At 45.9% G+C, this 15,849-nt stretch overlaps 1 protein-coding gene across 3 annotated transcripts in view; it reads right to left on the reverse strand.

The window, feature by feature from the left end:
- Positions 1 to 6,178: 6,178 nt before the first annotated feature.
- C5ar2 (complement C5a receptor 2) overlaps positions 6,179 to 15,849 on the reverse strand; it is a 14,580-nt gene continuing 4,909 nt past the window's right edge. Inside the window, exons 1-3 of one of the 3 annotated variants that reach the window (XR_013051308.1) lie at positions 15,464 to 15,849; positions 7,316 to 11,226; positions 6,179 to 7,197 (exon numbers count right to left, since the gene is read on the reverse strand). The exon at positions 15,464 to 15,849 is cut by the window's right edge and continues 561 nt beyond it. Coding sequence is in view for 1 of the 3 variants with exons in the window: in XM_006991484.4 (XP_006991546.1) it covers positions 10,183 to 11,211 (1,029 nt within the window). In the remaining 2 variants the exon portion in view is untranslated. Of the gene's footprint in view, positions 11,227 to 15,463 lie in introns of all 3 variants that reach the window. The other 2 variants (XR_013051305.1, XM_006991484.4) reach the window with 2 other exon arrangements.

Below are 15,849 nucleotides of genomic sequence, written 5' to 3' on the forward strand. Positions count from 1 at the left end.
AATAAATAAATAAATAAATAAATAAATAAATAAATAAATACCTCTGGTACCCTCTTCTGTATACATAATAAATAAATAATATAATATAATATAATATAATATAATATAATATAATATAATATAATATAATATAATATAATATAATATAATATAATATAATATAAACCTAGCCAGGCAGTGGTGGTGCGTGCTTTTAGTCTCAGCACTCAGGAGGCAGAGGCCAGCCTGGTCTACAGAATGAGTTCCAGGACAGCCAGGACTACATACTCTGTCTGGAAAAACCACATAAATATAAACCAGGCTGGGCTGTATGTAGCTCAGCTTTTGCATTTTCTGCTTCCTCTTCTGATAATACTTCCCTATCAGGCTTTGTTGTGCCTGGTCACGAGACCCCCGAGCAAGACCACCACAGAGCCGATATCCAATGCAGAACACACAGGGGGTTATTGATTACAAGCAAGCCCAGGCTTGGTCTGTGCCCAGCACTCCGACACAGCAGGTGAAGGAGGACGGCCCTGAGCTCTCAGGGTGAGGGGTTTTTAAAGGGAAAACCCGCAAGCAGGTGGTACAAGCCTTTGCATCATAGGATTGGGTGAGGGTATGTAACCTTTGAATTTACTGGTTGGGGGTTACAGTTATCCTTTTTGGGCAGGCCTGGACAAGTCCCAGGCTCTGTCCTTGAGCCGCCATGGGGGCTGGCTGACCTCGCATGTACTGACTGTGGGGGCTGGCCCAGTGGCCCGGGCTCTGTCCTTGACTCATGCACGTAGCTCTAAGTTGGTGAGGGGTCCCAGACAGTAAACAACTGGCTGAACCTTGAGCAGTCAGAGTACGTGCAAAAAGGGAGCTACTGCAAGGACTATGTCTTTTGTTCATGGCCCTCCCAGAAACTGCTTGCTCAAGTCTCAGGAAACTGAAATTGAGGCCTGATCTCTGAGAGAAGCCTGAGTGGTGTCTGCTTGGTCCTTTCAGCTTCTCCATGAATCTCATTTTCTTGTTTTCCACTCAAGTATTATTTCACTGAATCTATTGTCTCTGACCTTGCTTCTACAAGCAGCATCCCTCCACGCCCTCTGTTCCTTTTTGTGTTTCCCAAATGGCAGACAATATTGCTTAATATTTTATTTATTCACTTGTGTGTTTCAGACAACAGCTTCCTATTTCGGTCAGGTTCCAACTCATGACCTTCCCACTTTAGTCTCCTGAGTGCTGGGATAGTGGGTGTGCTTCACCATGTCCTATTTACTCTTGGTTTTGTGACCATCCCTGCATCCTCTAGTAAGAGGTGAGCTCCCACCGCGGTGGTGGAGCACGTCTTTAATCCCAGCACTCGGGAGGCAGAGGCAGGCAGATCTCTGTGAGTTCGAGGCCAGCCTGGGCTACCAAGTGAGTTCCAGGAAAGGCGCAAAGCTACACAGGGAAACCCTGTCTCGAAAAACCAAAAAAAAAAAAAAAGAGGTGAGCTCCCTAGGAGCAGAGACCTCATCTATTTTCTTCCCCAAAGTCTACTCCATGCATTGACGCAACCCCAGATTCTAAGGCTGTACCCTTCCAAGGGTAGTGCTATCCTAAGGATAAAGGAGGACAATTTGGAAGTATATAATCAAAATTAAAGATTTACCATTTAGTGAGTGGCTGTATGTACAGCAAGCAGTGAAAAAAAAAGTTTGTGCACTTTTTTTTGAAACAGGGTCTCATGTAGCTGAAGATGACCTGACCCGCCTGCCCTCCACTTTCTAAGTTCTGGTCTTACGGGCTTGTATCAACCCATGCAGGTTTATTTGGAGCTGAGGATCAATTCCAAGGTCTCTTGTAAGCGAGGCAAGCAAACAAGGAACACTGAAGAGCAAGGCTTCAGACGGAGGAGAGGAAACAACTTGGCAATGAGACAGAGAAAGGGGGAGGAGAGATCGCAGACACCATGGTAAGGACTTTGCCTTGTGAACTGAGGGGGAATGAAGCCATGGAAGAATTTGAGTAGAGGAAGGACTTTAGATAGGATCTAGTGCCCATGTGAGAAACAGACAGTAAGACACTGTATTAGGGTTCTCAGAGCAGCAGAACTTATAGAATGAATCTCTCTTTCTATTTTATATAGAAAAGGGGTTTATTAGAATGACTTACAGGCTATGGTCCAGCTAATCCAACAATGGCTGGCTGTGAACACAAAGTCCAAGAATCCAGAAGTTGCTCAGTCCACAAGACTGGATGTCTCAGCTGGTCTCCAGTAGATGCTGGAATCCTGAAGAAGTAGGCTCCAATGCCAGTGAAGGAATGGACTTGCTAGCAAGGAGAGAGCAAGGAGACAAAGAGCAAAGCTTCCTTCTTCCATGTCCTTATATAGACTTCCAGGAGAAGGTGTGGCCCAGATTAAATGTGTGTGTCTTCCTGCCTCAGAATCTGGATTAAAGGTGTGAGTCCTCCCTCTTCAAGATCCAGATCAAGGATGGGCAGTGGTGGAGCATACCTTTAATCCCAGCACTCAGGAGGCAAAGGCAGGATGGTCTCTGAGTTTAAGGCCAGACTGGTCTATAGAGCAAATTCCAGGACAGACAGGGCCATACAGAAAAACCCTGTCTAGAAAATAGATAGATAGATAGATAGATAGATAGATAGATAGATAGATAGATAGATAGATAGATAGATTGTAGATGTATCCAACTGTCTTATTAAATAAGAAACACAGAACCAATGTAAAAGAGAAAGCCAAGAGGTCAGAGCTCAGAGCTAAAATCTCACCCTTCCTCCTGCGGTGGTCCTAGCTTCCCGAAAGAGAGCTATTTACTGTCTGTTCATCTTTTCATAGTCTTTTGTTCTGCCTTCTCATTGGTTGTAAACCCAAACACGTGACTGCCTCATCACTGTCTGTATGTACACCCCCCCAGGTCTTAAAGGCATATGTCTCCAATGCTGGCTGTATCCCTGAACACACAGAGATCTATGGGATTAAAGGCATACGCCACCACCGCCACACTCTGTCTATGGAAGCTCTAATAGCTCTGACCCCCGGGCAACTTTATTTATTAACATACAATTAAAATCACATTTCAGTACAATTAGAATACCACCACAATAGATAGATAGATAGATAGATAGATAGATAGATAGATAGATAGATAGATAGATAGATAGATAGATAGATCTAGATAAAAATCCTGCCTTGAAGGTAGACCAGAAACAGATCCACCCACTTCAAACCAATCAAAAAAAAAAAATCTCACAAGTGTGCCCTCCATTTCTAGATTATAGTTCATTCCAGATGAAGTCAAGTTGACAACCAAAAAACGGCTATCCCAGAAACCAAGATGAGAAAAAAGAAGACCAGGGTAGTGACCCCAGAACAGTGAAGAATGATGTCAGTTGGGCCAGTGAAATAGAAGAGGACATGGTGGAGATTCGGGCCCAAGTGACTGGAATTGTGACCACTGCAATGAAAAAGATGGGGAAATCATTGTGTTTGGTGCCTATGTGTTGGCTGTCCCCGATCCAAAATGCCTGGGACCAGAAGTATTTCAGATTTCTTTCAGATCTTGGAATATTAACATAGATTTATAAAATGAGATACCTTAGAGATATGACTCAGGCCTAAATACAGAACACCACTTCATATGTCCCTACTCACAGACCCTTGTCTTAGTTACTTTTCTTTCGCTGTGATGAGACGATAGGACCAAGGCAACTTCTAAAAGAAAGCATTTGATCAGGGGCTGGCTTACACTTTCAGAAGATGAGTCCATGACCATCGTGGCAGGGAGCATGGCAACAGGTGGGCATGGACTGGAGCAGTAGCTGAGAGCTCACACCTGATCTGAAAGATGGAGGCAGAGAGAGATCGCGGGGGAGCTACCTGGGAATGGTGTGGGCTTTTGAAACCTCAAATACCACCCCCAGTAACACACCTCCTCCAACAAAGCTGCACCTCCTAATTCTTCCCAAGCAGTTTTGCCACCTGTGGACCAAGCATTCAAACCTACCAGCCCATGCAGGCCATTCTCTATGGTGATATTTTATTTGTACTGAAATGTGATTTTATTTGTATGTTAGAAAATAAAGTTGCCTGGGGGTCAGAGCAGATAGCAAGCCATGGCAGAAGTCCGGCAGTGGTAGCACACGCCCTTAATCCCGATCACATGACAGGCAGATCTCTGTGTGTTCAAGGACACCACCAGCATGGAGATACACGCCTTTAATCTCAATACCAACCATAGAAGACCTGGAGGTCTGTATAGATGGGCAGTGACGTGGAGGCCATGTGGTTGGGTTTACAACCAATGAGAAGGCAGAACAGAAAGTCTATAAAAAGACAGATGCACAGGAAGTAGCACTCTTGCTGAGAGGAAGGACAGCAGCGGCAGTGAAGGGTAAGCTCAGCTCTCAGCTACTGCTCTGACCTCTTGGGTTTTTAACTCTGCAATTCTCATTCAAACCACCACAAGCTTGAAGGTAACTCTTACACCATGGTTTGAGGGGACTGTGAGTTTTGTTGTTGGTTGGTTTGCTTTTGGATTAGGTTTGGGGCTTGTTTTGTTTTGGAAGATTTATTTTAGATGTATGAGTGTTTGCCTGCATATTTATATGTGCACCATGTGCATGCAAGTGCCCAAGGACGCCAGAGGAGGGCATTGTATCTCCTGATACTGGAGTTACAGATGTTTGTGAGCCACCATGGGGGTGCTGGGAATTGAACTCAGGTCCTCAGGAAGAATAGTCAGTGCTAAGAATAGTCAGTGACTGGGGTGCCATCTCCCTAATCTCAGGTTTTGGTTTTTGAGACAGAGTCTCCTATAGCACAGGCTGGCTCAAACTCACTATGTAGCTGAGGATGGCCTTGAATTTCTGATCCTTCTGCATCTACTTCTTGAGTACTCTGATAGTAAGCATGAGTACACACACACACACACACACACACACACACACATTTTGACTACAACCTGTCATAAGCGGTCTAGTGTGGGATTTCCTATTTGTTCTTCTAGTCGACATTCAAAAAGTTTTGGGGGACTTAGGATGCTGCTCAGTAGAGCATTTGCCTACTATTGCACAAGACTCTGGGTTCCATCATTAGCAATGCACAAACTAAATGTGACGGTTTGATTAAAAATGATCCCTATAAACTCATATATTTGTATGAAACTGGGAAGGATTCGAAGGTGTGGCTTTGTTGGAGGAGGTATGTGACTGGGGGTGGGATCTGAGCTTTCAAAAGCCCACAGCAAGCCTTCTCTTTCTCTCTCTCTCTCTCTCTCTCTCTCTCTCTCTCTCTCTCCCTCCCTCCCTCCCTCCCTCCCTCCCTCATCAGGATATAAAGCTCTCAGCTACTGCACCAGCACCATGCCTTGATTATGGACTAGCCCTTTAAAACTATGAGCAAGCCCACAATTAAATGCTTTCTTTTATAAGAGTTTCCTTGGTCATGGTGTCTCTTCACAGCAATAGAACAGCATTGCCAACTGGGGATCAGGTGTTCAAGTAAGTGGGCCTTTGGGGGACACATCTTTCAAACTACCAGACCAGATAGCAATGAGTGTTGAGTGAGAATCTGGACATTAGTATCGGACTTTTGGAAAACAGGGGAGCCCCACAGATGACCGCTATTGCAGAGAACCCAAGTTCAGTTCCCAACATCCACATCAGCAGTTCACAACCACCTGTAATTCCAGCTCCAGGAGATTAATGCCCTCTTCTGGCCTCCAAGGGCACTGCACTACACACACACACACACACACACACACACACACACACACACACACACACACGTTAAAAAAAAATCAGAAAACAACTCATCTAGGAACCAAATAGACATAATTATCAAAAGAAGACAGAATAAACTAAGTTTTTTTTAAGTCTTTCAAAGAAGAACTACATTTTTTTTTCATTTTTATTTTATTTTTTGAGATAGGATTTCTCTGTGTAACCCTGGCTGTCCTGGAACTCACTCTATAGAGCAAGCTTCCCTTAAATTCCCAGAAATCTGCCTGCCTCTGCCTCCTCAGTGCTGGGATTAAAGGTGTGCACCACCACCACCCAGCAAACTACATTTTTTAAAAGAAAAAATGAAGGAAATAAATGGCAAATCTATAGTCAAATAGGAAGCCACCGCTGACCACCAGAACCATTTTATGACAAGCAGTTCTTGGAAAATCACTGAGATGTGACTCACTGGAAATCACTATTTTTTTTTTTTTTTTTTTTTTTTTTTTTTGGTTTTTCGAGACAGGGTTTCTCTGTGTAGCTTTGCGCCTTTCCTGGAGCTCACTTGGTAGTCCAGGCTGGCCTCGAACTCACAGAGATCCACCTGGCTCTGCCTCCCGAGTGCTGGGATTAAAGGCGTGCGCCACCACCGCCCGGCTGGAAATCACTATTTTTATGTTAAGACATTAGTATAAGCCAGATGTGGTGGTGTGGGCATGTGATCCCTGTTGTGGAATATTATTTTAAGGTGTGTGACTTTTGTTTATGTTGCATTTGTTTAACTCTGTGAAGTTGTGTTACTGTGCCTGTCTAAAACACCTGATGGTCTAATAAAGAGCTGTGAGGCTAATAGCGAGGCAGGAGAAAGGATAGGTGGGGCTGGCAGGCAGAGAGAATGACTAGAAAGAAGAAAGAGCAAGAGAACAGAGAGGAGGATGCTAGGGGACAGCCACACAGCCACACAGCCACACAGCCAGCCACAAAGAAAGAGTAAAAGTAAGATTACAGAAGTAAGAAAAGGAAAAAGCCCACAGGCCAAAGGTAGATGGGATCATTTTAAGTTAAGAAAAACTGGCAATAAACAAGCCAAGCTAAGGCCAGGCATTTATAATTAAGATTAAGCCTCCGCGTATGATTTATTTGGGAGCTGGGTAGCAGGCCCTCCCAAAAGAGCAAAAACAACTAACAACAGATGTGATTCACTGAAAACTTAAGGAAATCACTATTTTTGTTTGTTTGTTTTTGTTTTTGTTTTTTGAGACAGGGTTTCTCTGTGTAGTTTTGGTGCCTGTCCTGGAGCTGGCCTCGAACTCACAGAAATCCACCTGGCTCTGCCTCCTGAGTGCTGGGATTAAAGGTGTGCACCACCACTGCCCAGCCAGAAATCACTATTTTTATTTTAAGAAGTTAGCACAAGCCAGATGTGGCAGTGTGGGCATGTAACCCCTGTACTTACTTGAGAAGTTGGAGAAGGAGGTCTGCTGGGAGTCTGCAGGCCAGCCTGGGCTATAGAGAGAAAGCAACACTGTCTCAGAAAACAAACAGATTTTCAAAACCACACAAATAGGGGCTACAAGATGGTTCTGTGGGTAAAATATTTGCCACACAAACAGGAGGACGTCACCTGGCATTGGTGGCACATGGGGAAGAAGGGACCTGGTATGTGTGGTCAGTTTCAGGAACATCCTGAGACTTGTGAGTTGTTTACTCCCTCACTCTTAAGGATTACCTCTTGTTTCAGTTTGGAGACAGGATTACATAACAGTCTGAGCAAGAGAAAGTTTACACTAAACAACATTTACAATAAACAACAACCAGTTTATTTAACATCAAGAGATTTTATGTATAATTACACAGAATACTTTTAGAAACTGTGAAATTTGGAAAAAATGAAATTTCTCCTTCATTTTTTTTAAGGCCAAAGAATTTAAATGGAAACTTTCAAAATGTGTCTTATTTTTTAATTATCTTATTTAAAAAATGAAAAAGTCCTTCTGAAAAGGCTCCCTGGTCCCAGTAACCTAACCAGACGTTCTTTGAACTTTTTCAACAGGTGCATACATTGTTCAAGGAGGTTTGGGGGTGGAGCTCAGCACAAGGACATCCTCCTAGAATCCCCCAGTGAGGGGAAACACGCTGGAAACATGACGGAGTACTGGGTCATCGGCTTGGAATCCCTGGTGAGGACCTGAGGTGCGGCTCAGTTGGTAAAGGACTTGCCTAGCATGCATAAAGCCCTGGGTCTCATCCTCAGCACCACATAAATCAGGTGTGGTGATGCAGGACTGTAATCCCAGCACTCAGGGGATGTTGAAGGTCATCCTTAGCTACATATCAAGTTCAAAGCCAGCCTGGGTTATATGAGACCCTATCTCAAAAAAAAAATTACTAAATAAAGATAACCAAAGCCAAACCAAGCCATAGGGATTTGTAGAGGAGAGTTGGTGGGCACCGTATACCATAGGTGTTAAAATCCTGCAAAATTTGGGTAAGTGTCAGGGATCTGCTCAATGTACAATATATACCTATATGATATTTTTTAAATAAAATTGTTTAAAGATCCTCAAAAACTAACTAACAGAAAAAAAGGCATCAGCAATATCAAGGATCCCACAGACTAGTTGGAAAAATGAGAGTTTAGACAGAGAAAATACGTACTTTCTAAGCCAAGGGACGGGAGAAGAGATAAGGCTGAGCCAGCCACTAGATTAGACTTGGAGGTCAGGCAGTGGTGGCACACACCTTTAATCCTATCACTCGGGAGGCAGACCACACTGGGCTACATGAGATTGATCCAGTCTAGGAGAGAAACAGAGCCAGGCAGTGGTGGCACACACCTTTAATGCCAGCACTTGAGATCTCATGCCTTTGCTTGGGAAGCACACACGCCTTTAATCCCAGGAAGTAATATGGCAGTGCAGAGAAAGGTAGATATGGCGTGAGGAAACAGGAACTCACTCTCTTTAGGCTGAAGATTTTGTAGAGGTGAGAACTAGTGGCTGGCTGTTCTGCTTCTCTGACCCTCAGGCAAGTCTATTAGGTACACAATATAGCACCACATTGTGATTCCAGGCCAGCGCAGTCTATAAAGCTAGTTCCAGGACAGCCAGGGCTAAACCCCATCTTGAAAAAGTGTAGATCAATAGAAGAGTGGAAGGAGAGGCCAGCCTACCACATAAGACCAGTAACAACACGGCCATGTGGCGATACATAGATTAATAGAAATGGGTTAATTTAAGATGAAAGAGCTAGCTAGCAAGAAGCCTGCCATAGGCCACACAGTTTGTAATTAATATTAAGCCTCTGAGTGATTTTTTTATAAGGGGCTGCAGGACTGAGGGTAGGTAGGGCACAGGAAATCTTTCAAGTACAGGTTGGGGCTGGTAAGATGGGTCAGTAGGTAAAGGTGCCTGCAGCCAAGCCTGACGACCTGAGTTTGATCCTCAGGACCAACATGACACACACACCCCACCCCTGCCCCTTCCTGACACAGACAATAAATAATTACACATACTACAAAAATTTAAAAGATGGAGTAAGTCTGTCTCTCACCTTTGGAGAATGTATAGTTCATCTGGGCATTTGTGTTAAAGAGATTTTAAGAAAGGAGGAGCCCTTGTCCCTGGGAGGGATGCAAGTCATGGAGGGCTTCTTGGAGGAGGCACCCTCAGGGGCACTTGCACTGTCTGTTTGGCATAGTTCCACAGATTTAAGTGTGGATCCTCTCTCCATTATTCAGATTTGAGCTCAGTCATTACTTTTTTCTCAAGGTGGTAGCCTGGCTGACCTAGGCTGCCCCACCGTGTGTGTGTGTGTGTGTGTGTGTGTGTGTGTGTGTGTGTGTGTGTGTGTGTGGTCTGTAGGCCTAAGGTCAAGGTTGGATATCTTCATCTAGTGCTCCCCACCTGGAACTCACTAAGTAGATTAGGAGAGCCTAAAACTCACAGAGATCCTCCTGCCTCTGCCTCCCAAACGCTGTCATTAAAGGAATCACCACCAGGCCTGCTCCACTCTGTTTCTTGAGACAGGGTCTCTCCCTGGAGCTTGTTGATCGGGCTAGACAGGCTGGCTAGAGGAGCCCCGGGACCCACCGATTCCCTCAGTGCCGGGGTTATAGGCGTGCTGCCATACCCAGCCTTTGGGTAGGGGCTGAGGCTCCGACCCGGGTCCTCTTGTTTGTACAGCAGGCACTTGAGCCTTCTCCCCAGCACGTTCTTTAGTTCTATGGAACATCTCACCCTTGACATATTCCATATTCCTTCAACGGCTTCCTATCTGTCTTCCTCTGCAAAGTGCTCATTCTTCCTGGGGGCAGGAATTGGTTCCAGCCACGGCCACACCCAGCGCCTGTTATATCAGGGCTTTGCACAAGCGAGTGCACAATGAGTGTTTGTTGAATGAAGAACAAAAGCAGTCCCTGAGCTCCTGGATCCAGCTATGCCTGAAGCCGCATGATTGTGAAATGGCCTAGGAAATTCAAAGCCCTTTTGCCTACACGGCCATCTCAGACGTCACCTCGTGGCTGGTGGACACCTTGCTCACCACACTTTCCTCATCCTGTGGATCCCTCAGGGCCCAGCGGCAGGCAGCCTGGAGTGACCGGCAGAGTTGTTTCCTTCCAAAGTACAAAAACATTATAGGATTGACAGCGCTGTGAGCGAGGGCCAGGCCCGTAACCAGAGGCTCAACCTCCAAGACCCGGGCTAGGAATGAGGAGGAAGGCTCAGCCACTGCGATTATGACCCTCAGGATGTGGTACGGGGTCCAGCAGATGAAAAACCCCACCACGACAGCTGTGCCCAGTGGCCAGTGACGTCGGGTCAATTGCCGTTGAAGGATGCTGTGGCCACTGGCCATAAACACCAATGGCGCCAGGAAGCCAAAGAGAAATCGAAACGTGGTAATGGTGGCCTCTGCAGCCACCGATCGCCCGTAGTCTATGCCACACACAAGCCGAGAAGGGAAGTGCTCCTGAAGCAGCCTAAGGTAAACAGCTGAGGGTACCGTCAGCAGCAGGGCCAACATCCAGGAAGAGACCTGGGCCGCCCGCACCACGAGCTTCCGGCGATCAGCCGCCTTCCAGGAGGGCCTCAAAGCCAGTAGGAAGAGGTCAGCGCTGAGGGCCGTCAGGAGCAGCACACTTGCATACATAGACAGGACCGTAAGGGAGGGCAGCAGCCAGCAGCCTGCTGCCCCATACGGCCAGTGACCCTTTTGGGCAATGGGCACAGCCAGGAAGGGCAGAGACACACAGCAAAGCAAGTCAGCTACGGCCAGGTGCAGGAACCAAGAGGTCCCGAGCCTGTGGCGGGACTCTTTCCCGGTCACCCAAGCCACCATGGTGTTGCCTGGCACACCCACCAGGAAGATGGCTGCATACAGCAGAAGCAGGGTTATGAGGTAGAAATCACTAGAGATGCAGCTCCCATCTGGGCAGTCCACGGGGACATCCGGAAGATCATGGTAAAGTTCGTAATCATACTCGTAATTATCCCCGGAGCTGGTGGTATGATTCATCATCCTGGCCGCAGACACCTGCAGGGGACAGAAAGAAGGACAAATCAGTGGGAAAACTTCGAGAGCCTTGCTGTTCAGGGGCAGGGCTGACTCAGAGGCTCCGGGACAGAGATGACCCGGGGCAGGGCTGACCCAGAGGCTCCGGGACAGCGCTGGCCCAGCGACTCCGGGATAGGACTAGTCCATACTAGAGAGGGCAATGCTGTGGTGTTAGCGTGCCTACACTCCAGGGTACCAGTATTCTGTGACGGTTATTGTCAACTGGTAACTTGACAGATTCTGGAAGCATCTGGGAGATGGGGGTCTATCTTTGTTGTGCTAACTGATGTGAGAACATCTGTGTTAATTGTGGGAGGGACCTGACGCCAGAAAGTTATGCTCTGACCTCCACACGTGTGCCAAGCGGCATACACACACTTACACAAATACATAAAATAAAAATTAAGATTTTTAAATGAGATTAAAAAAAATAAGTGGGAAAAGCATTCTGGACGGTGGCATACATTCATCATTAGTTTCTTTTTTCTTTTGTTTTGTTTTTCAAGACAGGGTTTCTCTGTATAACAGCCCTGGCTGTCCTGAAACTTGCTTTGTAGACCAGGCTGGCCTCAAACTCATAGAGATCCACCTGCCTCTGCCTCCCAAGTGCTGGGATTTAAAAAAAAAACAAAAACAAAAAACAAAAAACATATGCCACCACATCTAGCTGTTGAATATATTATCACAGGAAAAGAAACAATTAAGAAAGAAATAATTATCTCATTAGCACGTGGAATTCCAAAATATAAGAACAGCAAACTGAATTCCAGAAATGCTAAGACTTGTGTACATCTTGAAATTCTAGTACATAACCCTTTACACACCACAAAGTACTGGGATTGAAGCCAGGGCCTCACAGGTGCCAGACATGTGCTCTACCACTGAGCCACACCCCCCAGCCCCTCACTGGGGGATTTTAGACAGGGGCTCTACCACTGAGCCATACCCCCGGCCCCCACTGGGGCATTCTAGGCAGGTGCTCTAAAACTGAGCTGCATTCCATCCTTGTATCTTGGAATTCTAGGATGTCACTGTCTTAGAACTCCAACCTGTCAGAATATTGGATTGCTGGAACCCTAAACAATCCCTTAAAACACTAGAATCCTAGCTCATGCCTATCCTGGAAGGCTAAGGTGCAGTTTTAAAACCCCATGACAGATTAGGACATATAGATCCTGAATGCTAATGCATTAGAACACCCAAGCTCTTGGAGTTGCAAAAATTAAAATTCCAGCAATGTAACTGGAAGTTTCTCTATCCTGCCCAGCCCTGAGGTCTGGACAAATCTCTCCCACCCAAACTCTTGAAGCTGCTTATAAAATAATCACTCAGAGGCTTAATATTAGTTACAAACTGTATGGCCTATGGCTTTAGCTTCTTGCTAGCTAGCTCTTTCATCTTAAATTAACCCATTCCTATTAATCTATATGTTGCCATGTGGCCATGGCGTTACCAGTCTGCTGGCATCTTGTTGCTCCTTTGGTGGAGTCTCTCCTGACTCCGCCCTTCTCCAGCTCATCTTCAGTTTGAATGTACTGCCTAACTTTATCCTGCCCTGCCATAGGCCAACGCAGCTTTATTTATTATCCAATGGGAGCCACACATATTCACAGCATACAGAAAGACATCCCACAGCACAGCAAGAATAAGGCATGGCAGCATGCTCAGTGAATAAACGCAGGAGTAAATTCTTACAAATAAAAATAAAATCCACTTGGAGCAATTGTTTCAGTAGTATTAACACTGGGAACGCAGGAAGAACGGAACATTGCATTCCCTATGGTTTATTCATTCACAAACACAGCTCCCAGGAACTTTTTGTTCTTTGGAAAAGGTTTGCATGTAGCTCAGGCTAGTTTCACACATGCTGGGTAGCCAAGGATGACTATGAACTCCTGATCCTTCTGCTTTTACTTCCCAAGTGCTTGGATTTTAAGGGTGAACACTACACCCAGCTTTTGAGCATTTTTATTATTGTTCTGGGTCTCAATCCAAGGACTAAGGCACAGTCCAAAATCTGTTCCCTTACAGCTGATTTTCCAGTGGGAAAAACCAAGGAGTGAGGATACAAACAAGAGCTTTGCAGTATTTTCCGAGGCGCATTTGAATGAGGAAGAAGTATCAAGGCCAGCCATGGCTGTATAGTTAGAGGCCAGCCTGGGCTTCAGAAGACACTGCCTCAAAAAAAAATGCTGTAGAAAGAAAACAATCCCAGAGAAGAAGGCTGTGGTGCAATTACACACAGATGGTAAAGGAACGTTTAGCCTCTGAGCAGGAACTAAAAGAGGAGGAGGCTCTAGAATGAGATAAAGCATGATGGGTGAGTTCAAGGAATAGCAAGGTCAATGTGGCTGGAATGGAGTAGAAGAGAAAGAAAATGGATAAGTGAAAGCAAGCCAGCCATGATGGCATGCACCTGGAGTCTCAGCATTCAAGATGTGAGGCAGGAGGATTGCCGTGAGTTCCAAGCCAGCTTGGCTACATAGTGATTACTAGGTCAGTCAGGGTTTACATAGCAAAATGCTGTCTCAATGGAGCACGGTTAGTCCTGCCCTCCTGTAACTGCAGAGCTTGGGAGGTGGAGGCAGAAAGGTCAGGGGTTCAAAGCCACCACAGGCTAAACACTACAGGAGACACTGTGTCAAAGGGGGAGGTGCTGGAGAGACGGATCCATAGTCAAGAGCACTTGTTGCTCTTGTAGAGGACCCAGGTTCTGTGCCAGCAACCCCACGGCAGCTCACAACTGGGCCATCTATCCAGCTCCTACCCTAAACCCCATTTTTTATTGTGTTTTGTTGTTTGTTTGGGTTTTTTCTTTAAGATTTATTTATTTGATGTGTATCAGTGTTCTTCTGAATGTGTGTATGTGCACCACATGCATGCGTGGTGTCCATGGAAGTCAAAAGAAGACCTGGATCCCCTGAAACTGGAGTTACAGACAGTTGTGAGCCACCCTGAGGGTTCTAGGAACCACACCTAGCAGCAAATTCTCTTAACTACTGCTCCTGCAGGGGGCGCTGGGCAGCTCCCAGGTGTCTGTACGCTAGCTCCAGAGGATCTGACGCCCTCTCCTGGACTCTGTGGTACATGCACTCAGGTGCATGCACACACACACACACACACACACACACACACACACACACACACACACAAAAATCATTTTAAAATTTAAAAACAGTAACAAAATGACCTGATCCAACAAAAATAATAGTTTTAGCATATCAGGAGACACCATTCATTAAGCATTTTGTATGTGTTCCAGGCATGGCCCCAAACACCTTTCAACATTGTATCTCCTAAGCATCCCATCAACCCTCCAATTTTGATACAGTCTTGTTAAACTGATTCTGCAGTTGACAGGAGGCACAGAGAGGATGAGAAATTTACTTTAAAATCAGTCAGCTAAGTAGAAGACAGAACTGAGTTACAAAATGTTCCTAGGCCCAAGTCCCGAAATACTACCACCCCTAGATAGGAGACTCTGGGAAGCTAGATGGCCTCATACACTTTGTGGCCCTGAGCCAACTCTGTGACTTTGGACGACAGTCTCCACTGGCTCCGTCCATATCCTCCTCTGGGACCCAGATAATGCATAAGAAACACATGCGTGGGGAAAGAGAGATGGCTCAGCAGTCAAGAGCATTGACTAACGTTCCAGAGGACCCAGGTTCAGTTCCCAGGCCGTCCGGTGTCAGATCACACCAGGATTAAAAAGAGAAAAAGAAACACATTCATGCCACAGCGTGCGCTGGGGAGAACAGGACCTAGGTGGGAGGGGACACTCAGCCCCAAGTCAGAGTGGCTGGAACCTGCCGCTCTCATCTGACTATTATGGGTTGTCTGGCACTGCCCAGAGCCACAGCCAACAGTGTCAAAACAGGAAGGACGTGGCGGAAGTTGGGACACTCTCAGCTCTGCCAGGTAGCCAGCTATGAGGCCAAGCCACTTTTCTGGGTATTTTTCCATCCTTAAGAGCAAACTGTACCTGGTTTTAAAAACTCACCTGTCACCCCAGCACTCAGAGGTAGAGGCAGGGGAATGCTATGACTTTAAGGCCAACCTGTGCTGTGCTATAAGGTCAGACCCTGTCTCAAAAAAAAAAAAAAATACCAAAAGAATGAAAAAATCAAAGCTTCAACAGCTCTGTGTCCTTCAGCAAGTATCCTAAACCTCTCTGTGCTTCAGTCTGTAAAAGGAAATAATCAAAGTAGCCCACCTTTAAGAGTGCTGGGAAGATTCGATGTATTCAACAGATCTGCTCTGGAGAAAATGGCCGCCACAGTGCTGGTTCACAGCAAGCATGGGGTGTGTGCCTGTGTGTGTGTATCTGTGTGGTCTGTCTGTATGTGTTTTCTGTGTGTGTGTGTCTGTGTGTGTCTGTATGTATGTGTGTCTATGTGTGTCTGTATGTGTGTGTCTGTGTGTGTGTGTCTGTGTGTGTCTGTATGTGTGTGTCTGCGTGTGTCTGTATGTGTGTGTCTGTGTGTGTCTGTGTGTGTGTGTCTGTGTGTGTCTGTCTGTGTGTCTGTGTGTGTCTGTATGTGTGTCTGTGTGTGTCTGTCTGCGTGTGTCTGTATGTGTGTGTCTGTGTGTGTGTGTCTG

This window comes from Peromyscus maniculatus, chromosome 1 (genome assembly GCF_049852395.1).
Source record: "Peromyscus maniculatus bairdii isolate BWxNUB_F1_BW_parent chromosome 1, HU_Pman_BW_mat_3.1, whole genome shotgun sequence".
NCBI classification, from domain to species: domain Eukaryota; kingdom Metazoa; phylum Chordata; class Mammalia; order Rodentia; family Cricetidae; genus Peromyscus; species Peromyscus maniculatus.